At 41.8% G+C, this 24,142-nt stretch overlaps 1 protein-coding gene across 5 annotated transcripts in view; it reads right to left on the bottom strand.

Annotated features, from left to right (window-relative positions):
* Positions 1-24,142, bottom strand: part of COL14A1 (collagen type XIV alpha 1 chain) — a 171,992-nt gene that overhangs the window by 144,212 nt on the left and 3,638 nt on the right. For all 5 annotated transcript variants that reach the window (XM_067530837.1, XM_067530848.1, XM_067530857.1 and 2 more), the window contains 4 exons: positions 23,602-23,718; positions 15,820-15,936; positions 10,651-10,794; positions 6,751-6,846 (listed from right to left, as the gene is read on the bottom strand). In XM_067530837.1, the coding sequence (XP_067386938.1) occupies positions 6,751-6,846; positions 10,651-10,794; positions 15,820-15,936; positions 23,602-23,710 (466 nt within the window). In that variant the 5' untranslated portion in view covers positions 23,711-23,718. The remainder of the gene's footprint in view (positions 1-6,750; positions 6,847-10,650; positions 10,795-15,819; positions 15,937-23,601; positions 23,719-24,142) is intronic.

Raw genomic sequence — 24,142 nt, 5'->3', positions numbered from 1 at the left:
TGAAGTTTTTTCCTTTTACAAAACCAATCAAATAAAGTTACCCTCACTGAAATATGTTGATACACTATAAACATCTCTGTAAGTGGCAGTAGCTATAGACAGACAGATATTCCATTACTGCTTGCAACTCACATTTTATTACTACTTCTTTGAAGAATAATGAAATACTTAATATTATGAAACTTTTAAGGCAGAAACATCTGCCACACTTTAACAGCACCTGTCTGCCCTCCAGGTATTGAGCTAAACTGGGATTGTAAGCTGGAAAGTTCTTAGGGCAGCAGGAAAGATGAGATAAGAGAGGTATTTTACAGGCAAGAGTTGATTTATCCTTTCAGAATGAACTACCATCCCCATCTTCCATCTAAAATATTCATCACACATCTAGTTTAAAACAAAGTGCCAAATATGAGCGTTCAACAAAAGGTGATTTTTCCACATGCTTATCATAATAGCTAAATAAAGTGAACTTAAGCAATGGCCTGTTGAAGTTAAATTTGCCTCAAGCACTTGCCTCAGCTGATGTGCAGAAAGAATAGCTGCTGACTTACAGCAAATGTCTGGATATATGCTGCTATAGGGCCTAATTCTGCAAACACTTATGCATATAAAACACTTCATAGGTTCTGTCATTTTCAGTAGGTTTACTTGTGTGAGCAAAGTTATTCCTGCAAGTAAATATTTGCAGGATTGTGCCCATGAGCCCATCAATTTGCAGTATGGAACCATGACAATATTAATGACAATATAATTCAGAGTCTCGTTAATTAAACTCTTCACTAGCAGCAGCAACCGGAAATTGTCCTCTTCCAGGAGCGGAATCTTCATTTCCAGCTAAAACAACTGAGCTCAAGAGAAGAAGTGACATGAAGGAATGAACTGGAACAATTCATGCCAGAGATGCTAATGTGAAGGTGGGGTCATCCCCTTGCTGACAGACATTTGGCAAAGAATATTAATGGAGGTGCCAGCCCCAAAAATATCCCCAACGCACTGAAACAAAATGAAAACTGGGGGTGGGCCTGAGGATGGGGCTAGGCTGTTCTCGGTGGTGGCAAGATAATGGGTTACCTAGGGAGCAGAGGTTAGTCCTGCTTTGAGCAGGGGGTTGATGGGTTTAAGAAGATTCCGTCAGGATTTAGACAATAATGAAGAGGTCCCTCTCCCATAGTACCACATAATCACAATTAAGTGGCAGAGGATCCATCCACCACCACGAGGGGAAGACAGAGTCATCCAAGTCATGGCACCACACCTCCTCCCAGGTAAATTTGGGTTTAATAGACTTCAGCTGGTTCCTTACCCCTCTTGCAGCTGTGCATAACTGTCACCACTCTTGTGCACTAGCGAGCCCCAGCAGAATGGCAGAATTACACAGGTAAGTGCCATGAAGATATACAGACACAATGCTGTGTAAACAGCAATGAAAAGATGTACGCTCTCATCCCTCTGACCAATGCCAGAACTCCGTGTGATGGAGGCTGGCTTTTAAAAAATTGCTTTTTCACTTCTGACAGCAAACGAATGTCTCACCTGGATATGTTGTAAAGCTGTAAAACACCAGTCACCATAGCATCTTTCACTGGCAAGAAGGCCCTAGCTATCTTCTGTGGGATCAAGTCCTCAATGCAGAAAATGAAAATGCCTGCTTGCTCAGTAAACAGCATATAAAACTGTGCACGCTGTTAGTATGGCAATGTCTTATATGCTTAACTATAAGCCAAAAGTTCTGCTCTTCACTGAAAACATGGCTTCTGTTCTTAATCAGTAAATCAACTGTTTTATTACTTTGCATTGGAGACTCTTCTGTTTTAATTCCTGCAAACCCACTCTGACAATACTTTGATGTGCAACTAAGTATGGAAATCTATCTAAGGTGATTATGTGGCCTTCATTATTTTAGTATCTGAGAACCTCACAATCTTTAATGTATTAATCCTCATTCCTATTTACTGTATCATTCTACCTCTGCATCTGACAAAGTGAGCTGAGTCTCACGAAAGCTTATGCCTACAAAAATTAAATTTGTTAGTCTTTAAAGTGCCACAGAACTCTCATTGTTTTAGAGAGTAATAGTTTCTTGTTCCTCTTTCTGCAACAATTGAAGTGGATAGTTTTTCAGGATGTGTGTATTAAAGAGCTCAAACCTGCACTTCTTACTGAGGGACAATTTCCCTTGAAGTCAAAAGACATTCAAATGAATAAGGAACACAGGATCAGGGTTGAGGTGTTGGCCCTGTTAAAGTCAGTCTGAGTTTTCCCACATTTAACTGTGCACTCCTTGAGCAATCATATCAGTTAAGTATTTTCAAATATAAAATTCAGTGATCGGTTTGCTTTTGTCCTTTTTACAAACTCCATAGGTAAGCTAAGAACAGTTTATAAGAGATTCTAACAGCATAAGGCACATATTCTACTATCTCACAATGTCAGCATTCAGTTCCACCATACTTTTTTTCAAAATGTATTATTGTTCGTTAACAGCTTTCCCTCAAGATGTTGGGTTGGATTCTCTGCTTCACCAGGTTCACAACCAGTCAGAGATTTGCACTGGAGAACTCAGTCTGCACTGGAGAACTCAGAGGAATCTCTGGGTATGTCTACACTGCAATAAAACAACACAGGGCTGGCTTGCGACAGCTCTTGAGGCTTGGCTTGTGGGGTTATAACATTGTCATGTAGGCATTCAGGAATGGGTTGTGTGTGTGTGCATTTGTGTGTGTGTGTGGCGCGTGCATGCATGCACACTCTCTATATAACATAACTCCCACAAGTTCTTTGAGTCTATATTTTGACTGCTGTATTTAGGGGGTTAATTTTGTTTATTTTAATATCCAGATTTTTAATTTTGGCATGTAGCAATTTATTGCTGGTCCCAGTTCATTTAGTCATGTTCAAAGTGTTTAATATCAAATGTCTATGCATCTTTTTTTTTAAACTTTATTTTACCAGGCTATTTTGTTCTTAAGAATGTTTTAATCTGCCTTTCTTTCCCCAATTTCTCCTTCATTTCTTTTGATCTCTCTCAAAACCAGAAATATAAAGTAAAGAGTTTAGCTATCAGCTCGTACAATTTATATAACATTCTTTCTGTGCCAATAGAACATTCTAAATTCAATTCTGTCGACCTTATGTATTTTACTGGAAATGCCATAGTATTCTACATACAAGGTTCTTACTAAGCCGCTCATCCAACTCCCATTAAAGTCAATTGGCTTGAATCTCCATTACGTTGAATAAAAACTGCACCCGTGCAAAGTGAAAGGCTGCACAAGCTTTAAGCCAGTGAAGAATCAAGCCTAATGACATCTTAACATTGACTTGAATGGGGGTTGGACTGGGAACAGGACTGTACAAAATAAACTAAAGAATTAAAATCAGAATCCACAAAAATAGCAACAAACAGTGCAAAAAAGTGAGCTACTTCAAAGATTTACTTTGCCCCAGCACACACCCCAGATTCACAGAAAACTCCAAGACAAGACTAAATTTTTCATAGAAAACTTTTGCATTTCTTCTGAACATATGGCACACTTCCATTTTAGTATTCAGTAATAATCATCAGTACTTACATGGAATGTAAAGACCTTCAGAGAACGAAAGCAAGTTTTGAAGTTAAAAGATTTTATAAATAAAAAAGGGCATGAATCATGACAAGAGGGAGGCAACGGATCACAACTTTTTTGTGCCAGCTTCATCCCCCTTTTATTTATCTACCCTTTCACCATGCTTGGCTGATATCAGACTTATTTCTGCCTCTATTTCTTGTCTCCCTGAAGTGTAACAGAGCTTCTCCTGAAATCTGGCTGATGCGCCTTCTCCTTCTGTGCCAATTCAACACTTTCTTCAAACATTGCTACAGGCCCAGTTTTTTCTCTCTGGACTTTTTCACTTAGAGAAGCCTCTCTAAACAATCACATCTTCCTTCCCTAATCATCTCATTTCCTCCAGTTCAAACATTCTACTAGTTTAAACATTCCCAAATACTAGGTCAGATGGCCTTCATCCATATTACATCAGCAGATGCAGTTTGCACCTTACAGTACCATACATGCTAATAAATTTCTTTCCAGAAACTTCTTTCCAGAAAACGTGTTTATATACTGTATTGAATGTGAAGACCTAGTGGCACTTTGGTATGAACAATGCTGTACAAAACCAAAGTGAATTAATTTGTATACTGTTAAATAAGTTACATTTGTATACTGTTAAATAATTGCAAGACAGACATACAGGGTATAATCTAAAGCCCACGGAAATCAACGGAAAGATTCCCATTGACTTCAATGAGCGTTGGACAAATAACATAGCGCTTGCACTACCAGTATACTGAAATGGCACTGGAGAACTGAGAGTCTTGAAACTGTATTATGATATAGCAAGGGCAGAGGGCAGCAGGAGAGTGGTCGATTTGTAATCCAGGGAGTGGGCGGGCCACTGCTAAAGGCCCCTCCCCCATCCTAAGGGACTGAGCCCAAGATACAACTGATTACAAGGGACAACTAATGAAAAAACCAGGAAGGGCATGGGGGTCACAGGGTCAAACAAAGAAAACCAGAATGGGACACTGAGCAGAGAACCCCGGACAGCGCCCACTGCCCCCGAAGGTGTCAAGGGAGCCAGCGGATGCTGCCCAGAGGAACTTTGCCCGGATGCATGAGCACACAAGGGAACGGAAGTAGGCCGCACCGTCATAGAGTGCCCCCCCTGCCAGCCTCCTCTCCCTGGTCTTGTAGATGTCCATTTTGGCCAGGGCTAGGAGGTAGTTGACGAGGAGGTCCCGCGACTTTGTGGGGCCATGGATGGGGTAGAAGGGAGGTATGTAAGCCCCAGAATGCTCAGGGCTCTGTTCCCAGCAGATTAGCCAGAGTCAAGAGAGGGCAATTAGGACCAGCTGAGGCCAATTAAGGCCCAGCCAGGTGCCTGATAAAAACCCTCTGCTCCAGACAGACAGCACACCAGCTGGAGGTGAAGGTGTGCCGTGCTATGTGAAGGAGCAGAAAGGAATTCAGAGTTGTGTGAAGGTGGTGGAGGAGTTCAGAACTGTGTGGAGGTGCAGAGAAAGGTACTGGGCCCAGGAGGGGGAAGCTTGCCCAAGCAGGGCTGTGATCATAGGCGTGCGTAGCACATTTCATTAGGGAGTGCCCCCAGTGAATTTTCATTAGGGTGTGCACATTTTCATTAGGGTGTGCACCCAGGTAATCAGGGGTGTCAAACTCAACTCCGCCAGCAGTCAACATTTGAATTTCCAGCCAGCGGAATTCTCACAGCGTACTAGTCGCCGCCGAGAAATGACGCGAGACAGGGTGTTTTGGCGGCAGATCGTGGCGTCCACGGCAAAATCACTCAGCTCCATCCGCCGAAAAACTGCGCGCCCTCTACACTTTCGGCGGTGGCTTTAAAAAACCAAGATGGCGCCATGGGAAACATATAAAAGGATCGCAGGCTGGATACAAATGTATGTATGATACACACCAGGCACACCCCGTGCACATGCCTATGGCTGTGATACCTCCCCCAGGCACAGGGGCCTGGGTAAGGAAGCTCAGCCCCAGGCAGCAAGGGAGCAGGACCTGAGGAGCCAGAAGGACAGAGGGGGGAAATTAGCTTAGGGGAAAGACTGCAGCTGCGAATACAGTGCCAGAAGCTCAAAGCTGCTGCTCATAGGGCCCCTGGGCTGGGACCTGGAGGAGCGGGTGGGCCCGGGTCCCTACTTCCCTCCCTGGGGAGACGGGTTAACTGGCAACGCACTGGCCCACTACAAGAAGCAAAAGTGCAAGACCCACTAGGGTGAAGCCAGCCGTTTGCCACAGTATTTATTGCAGAAAGTTTATTTGAGGTCATATCAAGCTCTTCTTGCCCCTACTTATTCTGCATGTTACAGATAACTGCTAATGGAAATAATTGCCTTCAGTTTTATTTCATAAATGAGATTTTTTTTTTAAGAATTCAGAACCAAACATGAAACTATGCTATATGTGTTAAATGCAGAACTGATTTTCTTGTATGTACTATATATACTGGAAGTGATTCTGTTGAATAGCACAGTCACATTACTCTCTAAATTTGTTAAATTTCATTTTGTTAATCCGTAAAGAATCTCTCTCTTACACACACCCATACACACACAAAATATCTAAAATCAAACTTGTGTAACTACACACATAACTACCTGATTTTTTGCGCATAAATATCTGCCCTGTGCAAGTGTTTACCTGCATAAACAGACACTTGTACACAAGAAATCAGGTAGTTATGTCAATGGTTACAGAGTTATATATGTTTGATTCAACAGGGCAGTGTAATAAAATATGCCAATTTCATCTCAGTTCCAAGTATGAAAGTCATATTTAATTCTGCCTTTATATGATGTATATTTAATAATGAATGGAAATGCAGAAAACAGGCAAGACTATCTGTTTTATGCAGGTTCAAAAGAATACTTTCCATTATTTATCATGCTGTTTAGTTTTAAAACTCTGTTTAATGCTGAAAAATAGAACAGCAAACTAAAGAAAACTTTCTGTTGTAGCTAGTCAAACATCCAGGGTGAAGAAAATTGACTTTTACTTATATTTAATTGCTATAAATGCCATCAGTGCAATTAAATACTGATAATTATCTTGGAAAACAAGTGAAAAAACTTCATTTATCATCTGTGTTGAAGAAAACAGTGTGTAATGGTAGAGTTATATATTTAACTAGTTATTCATGTGACATCACAAAAATCATATTTTTTGACAATCTGACCTTCTGCAGATGGAGATGGTTTACTTCCATTTGTACCTTCCATACCCTTGACCTTGGGTTTACTTGATGTTTCCTTCTTTCTTTCTAGATCTTTAACTACAAAGATAAGAGGAAATGTGTCATACTAGGAAAAGTTCAGTTAAACATATCATATTTCTCCCCAACACCAGAATCTTCATACAACATTTGTACAATTGGCTCAGGCAGCAAATGACAACTGGTTGTTTGTTTTCTAATCTCAGCCTTATGCTTGGTGGGTATCTGTCCACATCGCAACATCACCCCAAAGGTTTGGCAAGAGTGACTCCTTTCTCAGGAGAGTTCCCAGCACAGGGACCTCAGTACTAGGACATAAGTTGCTTCTACTAGCAGAACCCAAGTTGAAGAGAGCTTTTGGTGATGGAAAATCTGCCCAGAGGAAAGGCACAGGAGTACAAACCTCCTGCTCCACCAGCCCAGAAAGTTAGCAAGGCTAGCTGGAGAAAGGAGATGGTGATTGCATGCCAGCTGCTATATCATTCCATGAAGGTGCAACTTAGACCCCATACCTTGGCCTGCTAGCTGGGAGCTACCACCAAGTGGGAAGCGGGCGGCTGCCGTGTGCCTTCCCCAAAAGCCGGCACCTGCCGCCTGCCTCCCAGCTGGGACTGGGTGGGAAGCAGGTGGCTGCAGCCTGGTTTCCCGGGACTGTGGAGGCTGCTGTCTGCTTCCCAGCTGGAAGCTGTGACTGGGTGGAAAGTGGGCAGCAGCAGCCCACTTCCCCTTCACTCTGTTTTTTCCCAGGTACCCCCTGCCTGTGTCTCGCGTACCCCCAGGGGTATGTATACCACACGTTGAGAAACTATGATCTAATATGCCATTTTGAATAGCTTCGAGTCGTGCCAAGAAAGGGCTGTGTTTTTCCTGTGGCAATGGACATACTCTGTGTACTAATAAATAATAGAAAATAAATTCTACTCAGATTAAAGCCTTTAATTTATATAGGGCTGAATTATGACCAGCGTTTACCATTATTTATATTTATATTACACAGAGGCATAGAGGCCCTAGCCGTGATCAGAGCCTCATTGTGCTAAGCATTCACTAATAGTAAGAGAGACTGTCCTTGCCCCAAAGAGCTTACAACATAAACAGACAAAGACAGGTGAACGGTAGAGAGGAAATATTATCTTCCTTGTTTTGCAGAGGGGGAATGGAGACCAGAGATAACAAGTGATTCACCCAAATCCCTAGAGGATGCCTGGAACAGAGCCAGGAATTCAACATAGATCTGTCGAGTCCCAGTCCAGTACGTAACCACAACACCATCCTTCCAATCCCTACAGCGCTGCACAGGGAGTAAGGGGGACACAAGCCTCCATTCTTACAAGTGTTGCAACTCACATTGCAGGTCCCAGTGTGTGGCAGTTGTGGGCAGAGAGAGGAAGCAGCAGAAATGGGATGCTGGCTACAACATGTCAATACAAAGAGCAGATTAGTTAACCCAGGAGCAAGGTGTGATTCAGAGATGCAATTCTCTCCTTTGTCTGCTCTTGGAGCAGCAAATCCACATTCTACCCTTTACCCAGGGCAGACTGAGACCATGATGAGCTAGGTTACAAGCTAACCTATGATTAAGGTATGCTTGCACTCAAGCGTGGGGTGTAATTTCCATCTCGGGTAGACATATGTGTGCTAGCTTTGATGGAGCTAGGACACTAAAAATAGAAATTCACAGCAGCACAGACTATGGGATGGGCCAGCCGCTCAAGTTACTACTAGGGTCCCAGGCAGGATTGTACTCAGGGCAAGTAGCCCATACTGCCACCTTCACTGCCATGGCTACACTTCCATTTTTAGCACACTTGCTCAATCAAAATAAATGTGTAGATGTACCCTAAGAACTCTGGAATAATTTCTTACCTAGCCAAATCTTGCACTGAAGTGAAAGGGAGTTTTGCCAGAGTAAAAAAAAAAGGGGGGGGGAGGGAAGAAAGGACTTCATGATTTGGCCAATTGCAAGTGTTGCTCAGCATTTTCGGTCCTTAATCAAGCACCTTGGAGGATTGCTGATTGCTCCAGTGGCTTTTGAAAATAGCCACGCACAGGACTGGTCACCAAATGGTGAATACAGCACTAACATGAGAGAAGTCTCACTAGAAGGCAGGTGGAAAAAAAAAAAAAGCAATGAAGTAATTCTGGCAAAGAGCTGGCCATTCTTCTACAGAGACTACCCTTATGGAGTTGAAGACACAGTTAAAATGTTGAATCTATAAAACTTTAAAGCCAAAAAAAAAAAAAAACATATTTGCATGATGATGAAATGAATGTATTAGTGCATCTGTCCAATCTACCCCTTTAGGACAAAAAACTCCATTAGAAGGGCTTTGTTAGTTATTATATACTTTTTTTATTCTACTGTGATTTGTAAGCTATCACATAAGGATTACGAACCTGATCATGTAAAAGAAAATCTAAATTATCCTAAGGACAACAGACAACTGCAAGCTGTTTAGATTTTTGTAGACTTGGGTGGGTGGTGGGGGGAGGGGAACGACTGTACATTAGCTATAACTCAGAGTTTAAAATGCTGATGTGTTCAATGTCCTGTTAGTCCCTCATGATTTTACTCCCCTCCCCAATAGTGCCCTGGAATAGTTTTATCTTCCATAGATCCAAGAATTAGTCATCACTTTGTCACTGGGGAAGAAAAAGCCACAAAAATTCAACATTAAAAAGGAAGGACTTGCATACACATTGTATCTGGTTTCGTTCATATAGTGATTATACTGTCCAATGGGATCCAAGGCTGACTACAGCCAATGAAAACATATACTGCAGCTAAAGAAACAATATATTAAATAGAAAGTATCCAGTGCATTCTAAATCAAGCTGCCAGCTCTGTTTTTCCTGTGGAATACAGCCAATTATAAACAACCATAGCTAATACTTCAGAAACTGGAGTAGCCATTCAATAGGTTTCTCTTTAATGCTAAAGGAACTTGTGTTTTTGTAGACTTTGCAACCAGTGGTATTTAAAACAGTAAACATAGACACTGGGGAATGCCTAGAAGGACTTGACATGGATTCTCCATCAAGTAATCAGACGTTGTTACCATGTGCTGGATAGGATAGGAGGGTGGTCTAGCAATAAGAGCATGGGTTGGCAGACCCATTACACAGGTAACCTGATGCACAAGCATCTCAGATATTTAAAATATTCACAGTTAGTGTTTTGTAGGAAGAGGATTTAAGAAAAATTACTTCCTTACCCCCAACCTATCCAGTCTTTTGTTCTATAGGCCAAATTTGTCCTGATCTGTCTTTGAGTTACCTGAGGACTTGTCTCCACTTAAAATTTTGCAGCTGCACTGCTGTAGCACTTCACTGAAGACTCTACCTATGCCACTGGGAGGGATTCTCCCATCTGCGTAGGTACTCCACCTCCCCAAGAGGTTGTAGCTAGGTCAATGGGAGAATGGGATGCAGTTTCTACACAAACACTGTGTCACCCTAACTACACCAACATAAGCCTTACAACTCTCCTGAAAGTGGAGTTATTATATCAGTTTAGTAGGGCACTTACATCAGCGGGAGGAAGGCTGTGGTGTAGACACTGATATAATTAGGTCGACATTTGTTGCCTTATGTTGACCTAACTGTGTAGCATAGACCAACCCTTAGATCTCTTGCATGATGTCAGATAAAGCCCACCTTGTACTACCAGCTGTATTTCTGAAGCCAATAGACTTGCACCTTATTACAGTTGGCTGAAATTCACTCTTTGTTCTCTTTTGGTCTAACAACTCATAACATGTTCATCTCTGTGGTACCTGAGGACATTACAAATGTAGAGATTGAATGGGTATTTGGTAAGACAGTGCTGTATGTGAGATATAATACATGCATAGAGATACCTACTTCTGAACTGGCCTTGTGCTGGCTTGCTCTCTTGGTCTTCATTGTATGCAATAATCTGAACAGTATAGCCTTGATCTGGAATAAGACCTTGAATAATTGCTTTGTTTGCACTGTTTTGAAGAGTTAGTTGATTGGTTTTTCCACCTGCAACGAAACAAAAGGAAAAATAAGACCAGCAGCATAGTATAAATAGTGAATGCTACAATAGAAAGGTGAATTGTTACATTTTAAACCACTTAAATGTATACTTAAACCACATTAAGTACGGTAATGACCAAAGTCAAGTCACTGGTTATCTGTTCCAAACCCATCTCTTGTTGGAATGATGCAGACAACTAGGATAGGGTCATAGAAAAGCAGGGAGCCAAGTGGGCTGACATCCTGGGACCTTAAAGGAATGGTCCCCATTGGATTTAAACTCTCTCCAAAACCTAACATGAATAACAGGTAAGACCTGGTGTATGTACACATACATGCAAGCACACACATGCACACACAGATGAAGTGAAAGCCTCCAGGAAATGGAGGTCTTGGAGAAGGGATGAGAGGAACTGGAATGCCACCCAGGAAATTAAACCATCTGAACTAGCTGATACCTGTGTAGGAATCAGTATGTTCAGGAAGCAGTTCAGAGACACATCCTCAGCTGGGAATGGGGCCATGAAATGATAGGCTAGAGGAACAGGACATCATGAGGTAGACCTTGGCTAGGAGTGAAAGGGGATGGCCAGGAAGCCCAGCTGGCACCAGCAATATTCCAAAGGCTATGAGGAGATGCATTGCAGTGAATCTGTGAGGCACAGGTGATAGAACGAACAGCTGGTTCTCTGGGAGGAAAGGCTAGGGGGTAGAGGAAAGCAGCTAGCCTAACACCATGAAACCTGGAGAATGGGAAGAATCTCCCCAGAGAAGCAGAAACTGCATTCGCCAACAGGGACAGCCCCAGAGTGCTGAGGACAGGGGAACACAGAGGCCAGTGGGCCTGGTAAGACAGCCAGGGAGCCCAGCTCAAACCCACTGTCAGAATCACAAGTGGGTGTGGGAAGTCATGTCTAATGGTCAGAACCACAAGGGTGGCCAGAAGATTAGAGCAGAGTCAAGCCAGGGTCAAGAACCAGGACCCCAAGGCACCCGGGGGTATAGTTGAGAGCAGAGCCAAGGGTCAGAGTCAGGGGTGTCAAGGATGGAGAAGGGCAGGAACTGGAATGGGTTGGATAGAAGCAGGTGCAGGAAGCAGGATCAGGTGTGGCTGCAACATGGGATGCATTGAGAAGCAAAAGAGCTCTGGCTGCTGCTCGGTCAGGTAGGAGCTTAGCTCCGCCCTCCACCAGTCAGGAAGTACAGTCAATCAGGCAGCCCCTGCCAGGTTCACTTGTGCCCAGGGAGTTGCTAGGAGACCGACCCTGCTGTACCTGGGTTCCTGGCACCCATATGGAGAGAAGGGGGAAAGCAGTTTGTAGTGAGTGCCAACTACAGGTCTGTCTTTCAAGTGAGACCAAAGCAGAGCAACTGAAACAGGGAGGGGCAGTTTATAAGAGCAAGGAGCTGGAGAACGGCAGTCCGAAAAATCCAATGCAGGACTTAATCTGGTCAAGCGCACCTCAAGGGGGCAGGAGCCCTAAAAGGTGTTGCAGCAACAGTCAAGACATAGGAACCAGCTATAGGAGGAGTCGACACAGTAGTTTTCAAGTGCCCTGGCTTAAAGGAACAGAAACCAGAAAAAAGCTGATCAGTCTTTAAGGGAAGAGAGTCTTGCATAGGGTTAACTCAGCAGAGAAATGGATCATAGCGCAAAGGGATACAAACCAATGAGCTCAGACCCATGACCTCAGACTTTAGGAATGAGGTGGGAGAAGCTACACATGGGGCACCAGCTGCGACACAACCAGGCAGGTAATTGGGGGGGGGGGAGGGGAAGGCAGCAGTCCATAAACTCAAAACCTAAAAAGCAATTTACAGCATGACTGAACTGTGAAGAGTCGGCTGACATTTCTGAATCCACCATCATCAGTGGCAGGGTGCAAGCCTTGTGCAAATAGTTTGGGATGAATTTCTAACCTTTTAAAATACATAGGTAACAGTCCTCAAAGGACATATTAAAGGAGTTTCTTTTAGCTACGTTTTATCAAAGCTCTCCTGGCTGACCTCAGAGAAGGACCTGCCAACCTGTTTGTGTGTAAAGCACAAACCAAATTCCTCCAGGCCCCTTGTTAAAGGTCTTGTCGGAATGACTGAGATCTTGGAAAGCCTATCCCTGTGTACAGACTTCTGCACATTCCATGCAGTCACACAGTATAATTGCCAGGCAATTGATATGGGCAGGAGAGAGTCAGAGGCTTCCGTCTAGAGAAAGGGAATTACAGAACACCTAATGAAGCACTTTAAAGCCAATGGAGAGATATGGAATTTAAAAAAAAATCAGATTTACCTTTTGTCACGGCAGAACAAAGAAGCTCTGAAGATTCCACTGGCCCGGTACAATACAGCTGATTTTGGCTGCATCCAGCCCTGTGCAGCTACCCACTGAGAATACCGAGGGCAGGTCTACACTACCGCTTAAGCTGATCTAACTTATGCCGCTCAGGGGTGTAGAAAAGACAACCCCCTGAGCAATGCAAGTTACAGCGACCTATGCACTGTCCACACTGGTACTATGGCAGCAAGAGAGCACTCTCCCATCAGCATAGCTTCCGCCTCTTGCGGAGGTGGGGTAATTATGCTGATGGCTGAGCGCTCTCTCATTGGCATAGAACGTCTTCGCTGATACCGAAGCTAGTGCAAGTTTCAATTCCTAACAAACAACTGTAGATTCAATTGCACCTATGTGGTTTCCTTTCCCAATGTCTTTTGTCCCTTTTGCAACCTGCATTTGTAACAGAATGTTAACTGCCACTAACTATTTTCCCTGCAGCTAAGGTTGGACTCAAGAGTTAATGCTTGCAGAGGTACTACTTGTATCAATGTAGTCATCTACAACGTTCCAGCTGATGGACCCAATCCTGCAAATTTGTACGTACTTTATTCGCATGTGTTCGCTCATTAAAGTCATGTATACATGGTTGTAGGATCAGGCCCATAATCTGTAAAATATAACTTGTATGATGCTCTCTGATTATGTCACTTGTCTTTAAAAACAGCCTTGCATCACAAATGGATGTCCCAAAACATCCATCCTGTCACCACAGTTTGTCAGCTCTGAGATCTCATTGATCCAAAAAAATGAAAGAGTTATGCGTTTAGGTCATTAGAGGACGGTATAAGAGGTTTTAGGAGTTCCTGATTTAATGACAAGTTTTTCATAAAAACCTATTCAATTTAAAACAGCTGGCCTCAAGGCAACAGCAGTATAACAGTTATTGAAGCAGCACATTCCTTAACACAGCGGTGCAACCAATCTGTAATGAACCTGCTAAAAAAAGGTCACCATGAGTAAGGATCATTAGAAACCTTCTCATCCAGTCCAGTAGCCTGCAGAACAGCAGAGGGCATGGTACAGAGCTGTTCCGGGCATGTGCTCAAAGAAGCCTTACAGCAGCACTCCTTCAGAGCAGGGTTTCTCCAGAGTGCAGTCATCTATAGAGCACGTGGCCCCAATCCCTAGATTCTGCACGGAGTATGCATGATTGCTCCAGGGAGAAAGCAGGCATGGCCAAAGGCAGAGGAGGGGAGCGGCCCAATAACTTGTCCCAAGCATGATCCAATAACCACTAACACGGCATTTGGAGCTGCATACTGGCATTTCACTACTGCCCCGACCCATATGCAAGCTTTGGTGGTGAGCAGTAGGGCAAGTGGCACTGGAGTGGTACCAGCAGTGCATCCTACTCAACACTAACCACTAATCACACTCCCTTTTCCATCCTCTTGCATGCCACTGTTAGACTGGGCCTTAATAAAATCTACCACTCCTTTAATTGAATGTACAAACTATCCACATTGCAAAGTATTTTGAGGATTAAAGTTTATTGGAGTCCATCTGCCATCAACTGGCTACCAAAGCATATCCACATTCATGCTATCAAAACTGCTTACACGCTTTTTCCATCTGCCCATCTGACTCAGCAGCCATTCATTCCCTTGGCATTTAATACCTTTTAGCATAATAGCTGACTGAACTGCTTCATGTCACACATTGTAACTTTTGTTGCTCTGTGGTTGTTTTGGCACGTTTTGTTTCCTTTTACATGTCGCACGTCTGCTTATCTTAAAAGCCTGCCTGGCACAAGCAAGTGCAAAAATATGGGAAGGAAAAGGAATCTATTGTTTTCTCATCAAGAAATTGCTACAGCTGTTCTTTTAAAGACATCACGGTCCAATCCGTAAACCACTGTCCAATCTGTAAACCACATTATTCTATATAATGAAACAGCAAAGTGCAAATGCAGTTTGTAGACCTCACATTTATAAATTTCAAATGAATACATTATAGTCTACATGTGATAGTTATTCTAAAATAACTAAGCTATAGTTTAGTTCCCTTGGTACTAGGAATAACAGTGTGGTTATATAGTGAAAATTTGTTTCACTTTTCTTCAGTGCCACAGTTTATAAACAAACCCCCTATCAGGAGAGAGTAACTGTAGGATAAGGGCTACATTAAAGATGACAAACATTATGCACTTTGGGGAAGATCCTGAACTGGTGTAAATTCTCTTAGCTACATTGACAATTAAAATTAAAATTGACCTATAAAAAGTTATGCAAGCTGAGGACCTGCCCCCTCTTTCTCTTATTCACTTCCCTTGCTATCGCTGCCCAAAATCCCCATTGACATTCACAAACTTCTTCTACTGACTCTCTTTGGGCACTTGCCATTTTCCTGTGTGCTACAAGAAGAATAGAGCAGAGGATGCCCACAGGGACAGGACCGGAGGAGGAGCCCATTACAGGTGATAAAGCATAGGAAGTGTCCGTCAATTGACCCCACTCCATGGATACTCCAGCCATCTGCATCCACACTGGCCTCCAGCTGTGTTCTGGCAGATGGATCTCTCTCTCTCCTGCTGGACAGCCAGAGCTCCTGGTTTGTCCAAAGCCTGCTCACAACCCCTCAGCTATGTGGAGTGAGATCAGCCCCAAAGCAACAGGAGGCTGCTCTGCTCCAGATCACCAGGACAGTACTAGACCGAAATAAGCCAAACATGTTTATAGACAAATGTAGATTTTTACCTGAATTTGGAGTGACAAGAAGCTTATATCCAATAAATTGCCCTTTAGGAGCTTTCCATGAAATCTGCACACTGTCATGAGTGACTAGATTATATCTTAGTCTTGTTGGTGGAGCCACTGTAAGGAAAAAATAAAGAGATCTTACTTTAAAGTAAAAAAAAAGTATTTATCATATAAATTTTAAAATAAATGTTAAGGAAAATACACAGGCAAACACACGCACGCAAGTTTGACAACACAAAAGGATGCAAGTTATTCTAAATGTCACATCAATCAGTTTATTAGTTTGTAAAAACTATATTAATCCCCGAGGTGCCTTATATTCCCCAAAGACATAGCCTTTGTATTTATAGAAACATTTAAAAAGAACTATGGACCTTACAAAGGACAGAGACAAATGGTGTTAGATGTTAAGACTCTAGTTTAGCAAGCAAAGCTGGTAATACAAAATGCTCTTTGTTAATGTACAGGAACTAAAATTTATCTTCTTGCTTATTTGACAATATACCTTTCCTATCCTCTTATGCCTAATATCATAGGTTTTTCATTTAAGTCACTCAGGGCCAAATGTTCAAAGGCTTGTGTGGACACAAATGTCCTTCTTGCATGTGTATTCTAGGCTGCAAGTGGGAGATGGGAAATAGCAGGATTTTTAAAAGGGGGGGGGGGTGGATATGTGCAGAGCTGCAAGAATAGACCATGCAAACTGGTTGGGTCATGGGCATGACCTCAGTAGTTAATGCACATTCACCCCATCAGAAACGAGAAACGCCCTGGACCTCTCCATGGCTGACTTAGATCTACACAGGCTAGTCAAGGTTCAAGCAAAGGCAACCCAGGCACTGCAGGTGGAGCCAGCCTCTACTGGCTTCCAGACCATCAAATAAAGTTCAAACTCGGAGAAGTAGTGGGAAAGAATGGCAACATGAGGGGGTTGTGGGAGAACGAGGAGGTGGAGTTTTAAAGATGGGAGGCATCTCGGAACAAGTGAAAATTCCTGATCTGTGTGCTCTGAGGTGAGCAGAGGTGGCTGAAACAGAGAGGATGGGAAGAACTATCAGGGGCTCCAATGGAGTCAGCAAAGCAGCTGCATGCCTAGAATACTTTCCACTGAGTGCTTTTGGGCATACAGCAGCAGTTAGTCTACAGTGGTGGTTCATTAACTTACTCTAATGTATCATTAGCATGTGCTATTGTCTTGTAATGAGTTGTAGTGGCCAAGCCCTGTATGTACAGCCTGAGTGATGTGCAATTTATGAACATTGTCTTATCAGGAGCCTAGGCAGGGTAACGGCACAGGAGAATCAGCCCTGGCCTTCACTACAGAGTTAAGCCAACACAAGGTAGCTTATACTAACCTAACTCTGTAAGCGTATACACTAAGATATCACTCCCGCTAACGTAACTCACCCACTCCACCAACCGAATAACTCCACCTCCACGGGAGGCGTAGCACTTAGGTCAACGTAGTTAGGGCAACGTAGTTAGGTCAACGCAGTGTCAGCGTCAACACTATGTTGCTTATATCAACTGTTGCTGGCATTCAGAACCCGTCCCACAATGCCCCATGCTGACAGTTAAATTGGTGCAAGTGCTCCTGGTGAGGACATGCACCCTTGACACAAGGGGCATAGTGTGGACATGTAAAAGTGATGTAATTGCTGCGCTGGCTGCATGCCAACATAACTTAGGTCGACATAATTTTGTAGCGTAGACATACTCTCAGTAAGAGGAGGAGGCATTTTGCTAGCTCAAGGGCAGGGGTACCTGACAAGCTACATTAGTCCATATGGTTTATTCCAACAATTGGTTCTGTCCTGCCTATAAAAAATTGAGCATGCATCCCAAGGGGCTCTGCCTTCACAGTTCCAAATGGATATGGCAACAGAGGTGGCTTCCTCCTGCCAACACAAATGGTCTCTAGGCCTGCAGGCCCAAGATATGCCACAGCAAACACCATGACTAGCAAGTGCCTTTCTTTCTATTATTGTATTTTAAGAAGTTCAGTAATGTTTTAGTCTTTTTTTATTTGTTGGTAGCCCAAACATGTGGTTGCTGGTCCCAGTTCATCTAATTCAGCTAATATTTCTCTTCTCCAGTGGTGTTCCTCTCTCAAGTCCACAGATAGGTGTGTCAAGTGCCAGAGTCCACAGAAAGAAAGAATTATCTGGACACTCCCTCAGGCCCTGCTAGTTCTCCCATTTCAGTCAATGGAGCTGTGGCAATTTACACCAGCTGAGGATCTGGCCAAGCATTTTTATGGTTCATGATCACATCATCTAGTGGTATTTTCCTTTTTGTTTTATTTTTTTGTTTGGTTGGTTTTTAACTGAAAAAAGAAAAGTCAGCTAGTATTTTTATGTTGGTTATTGCACTGTTTAATTGTTTGTTAGTGTTAACCTCTCATTTATAACCTTGTAAAGTGTTATCAAAATGTTAAAATTTAACGCTAAAATTTTATTTCCTTTCTATTGAGTTTAACCCAGCTTATTAGTTAGGGCCTATTTTAGCAGAGTAGACCAGCCTCGGTTATTCTCCAGCTTAAAGAACGGCAAGCAGCAAAGGAACATGGAAGAGCCAAGACCAACTTAGTGACATCTCAGCTGCTCTCATGACAATGGATTTCAAGGGAGGGAAAATCAGAGAGGGAGCTAGGGGCACAGAGACAATGGGTGTCAAATCAGCCTGATTTGAAATCAGATTTTCAAAATCTTTGCACTGAGCATGAATACAAACTATGTGGTCACACAGACAGTGGACATGATCTGGCCAGTCCTAATCTCGAGACTGCCTGTTCACCTCAATAGGGTTTTAGAAAATAGGCCTCATCAGGTACAGAAGTGTGAACACCTACATGTTCCATTGCACACACACACGTACAACTCGTTCTTTGAAAATTTGGCCCTCCCTATTTTGTGATTAATTGATCAAATATGAAATGTTGTGCTGGGCAAGCTACTGCAAGAACATTCAACATGCCATAATTGTAATCAAATAACAGGAGTAATGATAGAGGCTGTGGTAAAAGTTTTAAGAGCCAGAAAGGCTGTAGGGATGGATTACAGTCTTTTATTCATTCTCAAGATTCGTAATGATTTATGCATAGTTCATGGACAGAATCAGTCAGTGCCAAATGAACCTAGAGTGATGAATCATGACTAGTAGTTCACAAAAATATGTGATTCCAATTATTTACTTTTTCTAAGCAAGAGGAAATAATCTTTGGAAAAACAGCAGTATTTAGGGCAAAAATGCTGCAAGTTTTCATAGGGGTTCAGTAGCTAAGCACAGAACTATGATAACCAAGAATGCAAATGCCAGAAAAGTGTGTCCTATATGATTGCAAGGGAAAATGAGCTCTGAAATCCCTTTTTCTCATGTGTGACCTAAAGATTAAAAGAGCACTTTCTAACACTGCAGTGTAGCTCTGACCTACTTCTAATTAGCCATCACCAAATCAGGTAACCTTTTGGAGCCTCTAAACCAGATACATGTCTGACAATAACAAGCAAAGAAGGACATAATCACCAAATGTTTGTGCTTACTATAAAACTACAATATGATAGACTACAAGAGTTGTGCCAGAATAGTCTTTACATAACTAGCTGATCTTTGCTAACCACTTATTCATTTTTGTGTCTAAATGAGGGGGGTGGGAGGAGAGGACATTTCCAGCCAGTAATTAATCATAGGGAGAAAAAAAAACAGTTATTCACAAAACAGATATTCAACTTGGTCTTAGTTATGCAAAGACTAGTTTTCTGGCACAGAAAAGTACATATAACTAAGGAAGTTAAATCTAACACTTGGACAAACACAACAAAATATTGATGGGAATTACTACATGGTCACCAACCTGAAGAGGAAATCTTTATTTCTGTGGACTTTATTGTCTGTGGAACAAAATTTCACTTCTTGCAGAAAGAAAAAAATGAATCCAAACTGAGTCAGTTAAGTGATAAAAATCAGTAGTGAGAGCTTGTTAAGGGGTTTTACAGGAATGAGCAAATGAATGGCCGTCAGCAACATTAAAGCAATCACCCAAAAAGAGACTAAAGACAAGTTCAAGGCTTTGGTTTTTGCAGGGACATAGAAGTCAGCTATTTTTGTTAGTGCTCCAAATACATTATTCTTGAAGACTAACAGGAAAACGATATTTTGAATGACTCAGTATTCTAATAGGAGAGCAAAAATTCTCAAGTACATAGCTGTCAAACAAACTGCAAAGTGGAGAATACTAACTGCACCTTCTAGAATCTAATTTTATATTGTTATAAAAATAAAACCTTGATCAAACTGAACAAATTAATATTCCACCAAAATTATCTAGCATATACATTAGCAACAATGGAAATTCTCACAACATGAAGTACAATTGCCATCTTGTACATGTAAAAGCAAATTAATAAATTAAACACCCCCATTTATTGTATGGATCAACGGAAACTCTAGTGAGAACAGACATATTTTCCTTAGCAGTGATTATTTGTTAGCCAATGTTGTTTTTCTGTGAGTAAACTTTTTATTATTTTAATAGACTGGATAAGAACCTAAAATATTTTAAAGTAACTTTATCTGTTGAACAAGAAAAAAATATTTCCAAACTAGATGTGTGAGAGTAATTAAATATTGAGTGAAAGCAGAGGGATAATAAAAGATTTGGAAAGCAACTAGTCAATCTATCACATCAAACTGGGAGCTCAACAAGTGGGAAGGATGGAAACATTAAAATCTGAAAGTTATATTTTAAATGATCAGTGACAAGCAAATAATAATAAATGGATAATTCATGAGCAAGATGATGGAATGACTCAGAAGAAATCAATCTCACTCAGCAGGGTCTGTTTCTCAAAGGATAACATTCATAACAAGAAAGTAATATAAATTAATATGTGGAAAAGGGATAGTAACTCCCCCTGGGGATCATAGGATTGGGATAAAACTTCAAATGTGAAACCAGACTTTCCCAAACATAATCTCCCTTTCTTCTAAGGAGTCAATTTATAGTCCTTCCCTAAAGCACTTGTGCAAATTGGAGCTAACTCCATTCAACCTGCACCTTGTTACAATGTGTTATTTATTTAATCACTCAAACATAATGTGTTATATTTATTTTTAAATAGTTAGCCAGCTGTTACAAGGATGAGGAAATTAACAGTTTATTGCAAGGGGAAAGAGGAAAAACTGTCAACAAAGATCAAAAGGAGGGATTTAGATGACATGTTACTACTCTAAACATAGCAAAAGAATATTCTGAACTCCTATTGCATGAGCTACAGATCCATATACCCCATTATTCAATAATATGATGGTGTGGCCTACATGGATATGCATTTTCTCAGACCTGTGCAATTAGTGTCCACTGCTAACATGTGACTGATTAAATTATAAGTTTTTTTTAAAAAACAATGTTTGATTTTCAAAGCCATTTAGGGGATTTAAACACACCTTCCACACCTTCCACTGAGCTTACTTTAAGATGTGTCTGAATCCTCAAAACTGGTTTGAAAATCTTAACCACATGCAGTGACAATCAGGGTCCAGACACCCACGAGGAGAGCAGGGGGTCTGGACTCCAAAGAATAACCAATTGAATCAACTGATTATATACAATATTACTGTACTATAAAAACTGTAATAAAATATATTGATTATATACAATATCACTGTACTGGTGACATACTGGTCCTGAAAATCATTGTGTGATGGATGTATGGTGTATACAAAGAGTTACATGTGTGTGCTGGAAATATGTTCTCAAAATGTGTTTGGAAGCCAGTGCATAAACCCAGCCTTCCCTAGACAAAGGAATGTGGATTTACCCATCTGATTGGCTTGATTGCAGGTAGAGGACAATGCAAGTACACTTACATAGAAGGTAAACAAAGCCATGAAACTAACAAGTGGGAGGAGAAGACAGTTTAGCAGTCTCTTTAGGGGACAGAATCTGCAATCCAGGAGGCCTTTCTGGCTTTTGAGCCAGAGACAATGGATTTTGAGTAATATAAGGGAAGCAAAACAACATTTTAGTTATCCACTGCTTAGGGGACATGGGGAACAGCAGCATCCTGTGATCCTGAGAAACTTGGATCCCCTGGCCAGGAGGACTAGAGATGTCAGCAACTTGATGTAATTGAGAAAACTGTGTAGGCAAAGATTGTAACTAGCTAAAATTAAGTTTTAGTCACTAGATAGCATGTTTTATTTTGTTTGCAAACGTCTTTTTCTCTTGCTCAGAATCACTTAAATCACTGTTCTTTGTTAATAAACATTCTTAGTTTTACTATAAACCATCTCAGCAATGTTATATTAAAGTGAAGTGTGAGTCTTCAGCTAACTTAACAGGCTGGTGTGTGCGCTTTCTCTTTGAAGGCAGAGAAGTTAATTTCTATGAGTACCCAGTGAGAGGGACTGGATGCTGCAGAGAGATGTCTCTGGGGGAACTGGGATTCATTGATTGTTGCCTGCAAGGCAAGGTTTAGATTGGCAGAGTCTCAAGGAGTTTGCTGGCAACACAGAGAGGCTGGAGTGTCAGGGAGCTGAGACACAGCTTAGCAACAGCAAAGCTCTCAACTTGCTGAGACAGAGGAGTAACACGGTGGCTTGCAGTTCTGGGAATCCTGAGCAGAACGTCACATATATACCAAGTGTAAGATATACAGACACATGCACAATCACATGCATCACTTTACTGACTCATTAAGTCACAAGGCTTCTGAAGGCTAAATTCTGTCTAGCATAGGTGCACCGAGCATTGGGAGGAAAGCACAGGGAACTCCTCCCTCCACAATACACACTACAGCTAGCATTCCCTGACTTCTGGGAAGCGTGTCTAGTGCACCCAATGACATTCCATAGCCCCAAGGAGGCATGGTGCCCTAAGCACCTGTCAGCATCAAAGACCATTTGCAGAGTGAGCAATGTTGGTAGCAGTATCTGCATCTGTCACACATGCTCTTCCAGTGACACCACAGCCATTTCTGCCACTATCTTCTGGAGATAGAAAACCTCCAGCCACCTCTGCTTATCCACTGACTGTCTTCATGCATAAACATACAATCCAACACTTCTTCCAGTGGAAAAGTCAAGGGGGTTGCACAGGCATAACCAACACCACAATTTGGTCCTATTTTTTTCATGCTTTCAAAGCAAAGATTGCTTTGGGAGGAAAACACCCTAGGACAGATTTGCGACCTCTGTCAAGACCTCATATGATAATTTTTAAGCCTAGCAATACCAACGGTATCTTTTATTAATAATAATACACAAGATATAGAGACAATGTAGGAATGATCATATTTGGCAATCCTGGGCAGCGGGGCCTAGTGCAGCCCTGTATAATGTAATAATGATATTAGCTACGGTTCCAACAAAGCAGCATATGTATTCCATGCAAGTTCAGTATCCCACTACAGAATGATCATTGCCTCCAAACTCATTTGCTTAGAAAGTAGTAACAGCAATTTTATATTTACATTTAAGTAAACAGTACTGAATTTTTTCCTATAACCCATTTTCAGACATTTTAACTGTACAGATAAATAGCAGCAAGCTTCCTTCTAAGACCTTACAGTTCAGAGAACAAGTGAAAATGAGTCAGAAGGGCTAGACCCTGACGATGTTCCCTCTGAAGTCAATGGCAAAATTCACCATTGATGTCAATAATGTTGGACTATCCCCTTAGCAAAGGGAAAACAGTATTGTATATGTAAAAGGTGAAACCCACTTCTGCACATCAGAGTGATTTAATGAAAAAGCACTGCTATCTTATATATCAGTTACCTTGACCCTGAGCACGACTGATGAAATGAACTGTGACCACTAAAAAAGCCAAGAGGAACCAGCTCTGTATCTTGTATCGACAAACCTTCATCCTGGATACATGTAGCATCACCAAGCCTGAAACATACAGAATAGAAATATTTATCGAGCCTGTAAATCTAGAACATTCACTTAAATGAAAAATCAACGGTCAAGTCCCAGTTCCAACATGTCAATGGGATTTTTGCCATCGACTTCAAATGGGGCCAGCATTTCACACACAAAGTCTGCTTAGTAACTAGAGCATATTTCACTGGGGAAGGCTGAGGAATTATTTGAGCATTTATTTCACTCTTCAAAGTTGCATTCTGACAAAGCGACAGCCAATCTCAAAATCTTGTCAGAAAAAGGGTTGGAGCCTATGAAGTTAAAAACTGAGGACATTTTTTTCAAAAGTGCCCCAATTTCAGGTGCTGAGCCCTTTTGAAAGTCTGGGCCTATATGAAAATCTGGCTCATATTCTTTGTGATGCAGACAGGGAGAATATTGGGAACCGAGACTT

Source organism: Emydura macquarii, unplaced genomic scaffold (assembly GCF_026122565.2).
Source record: "Emydura macquarii macquarii isolate MOO-44397 ecotype Brisbane River unplaced genomic scaffold, CSIRO-AGI_Emac_v2 contig_369, whole genome shotgun sequence".
Classification (NCBI taxonomy): Eukaryota; Metazoa; Chordata; order Testudines; family Chelidae; genus Emydura; species Emydura macquarii.
This window is presented reverse-complemented; position numbering and strand designations above follow the sequence as displayed.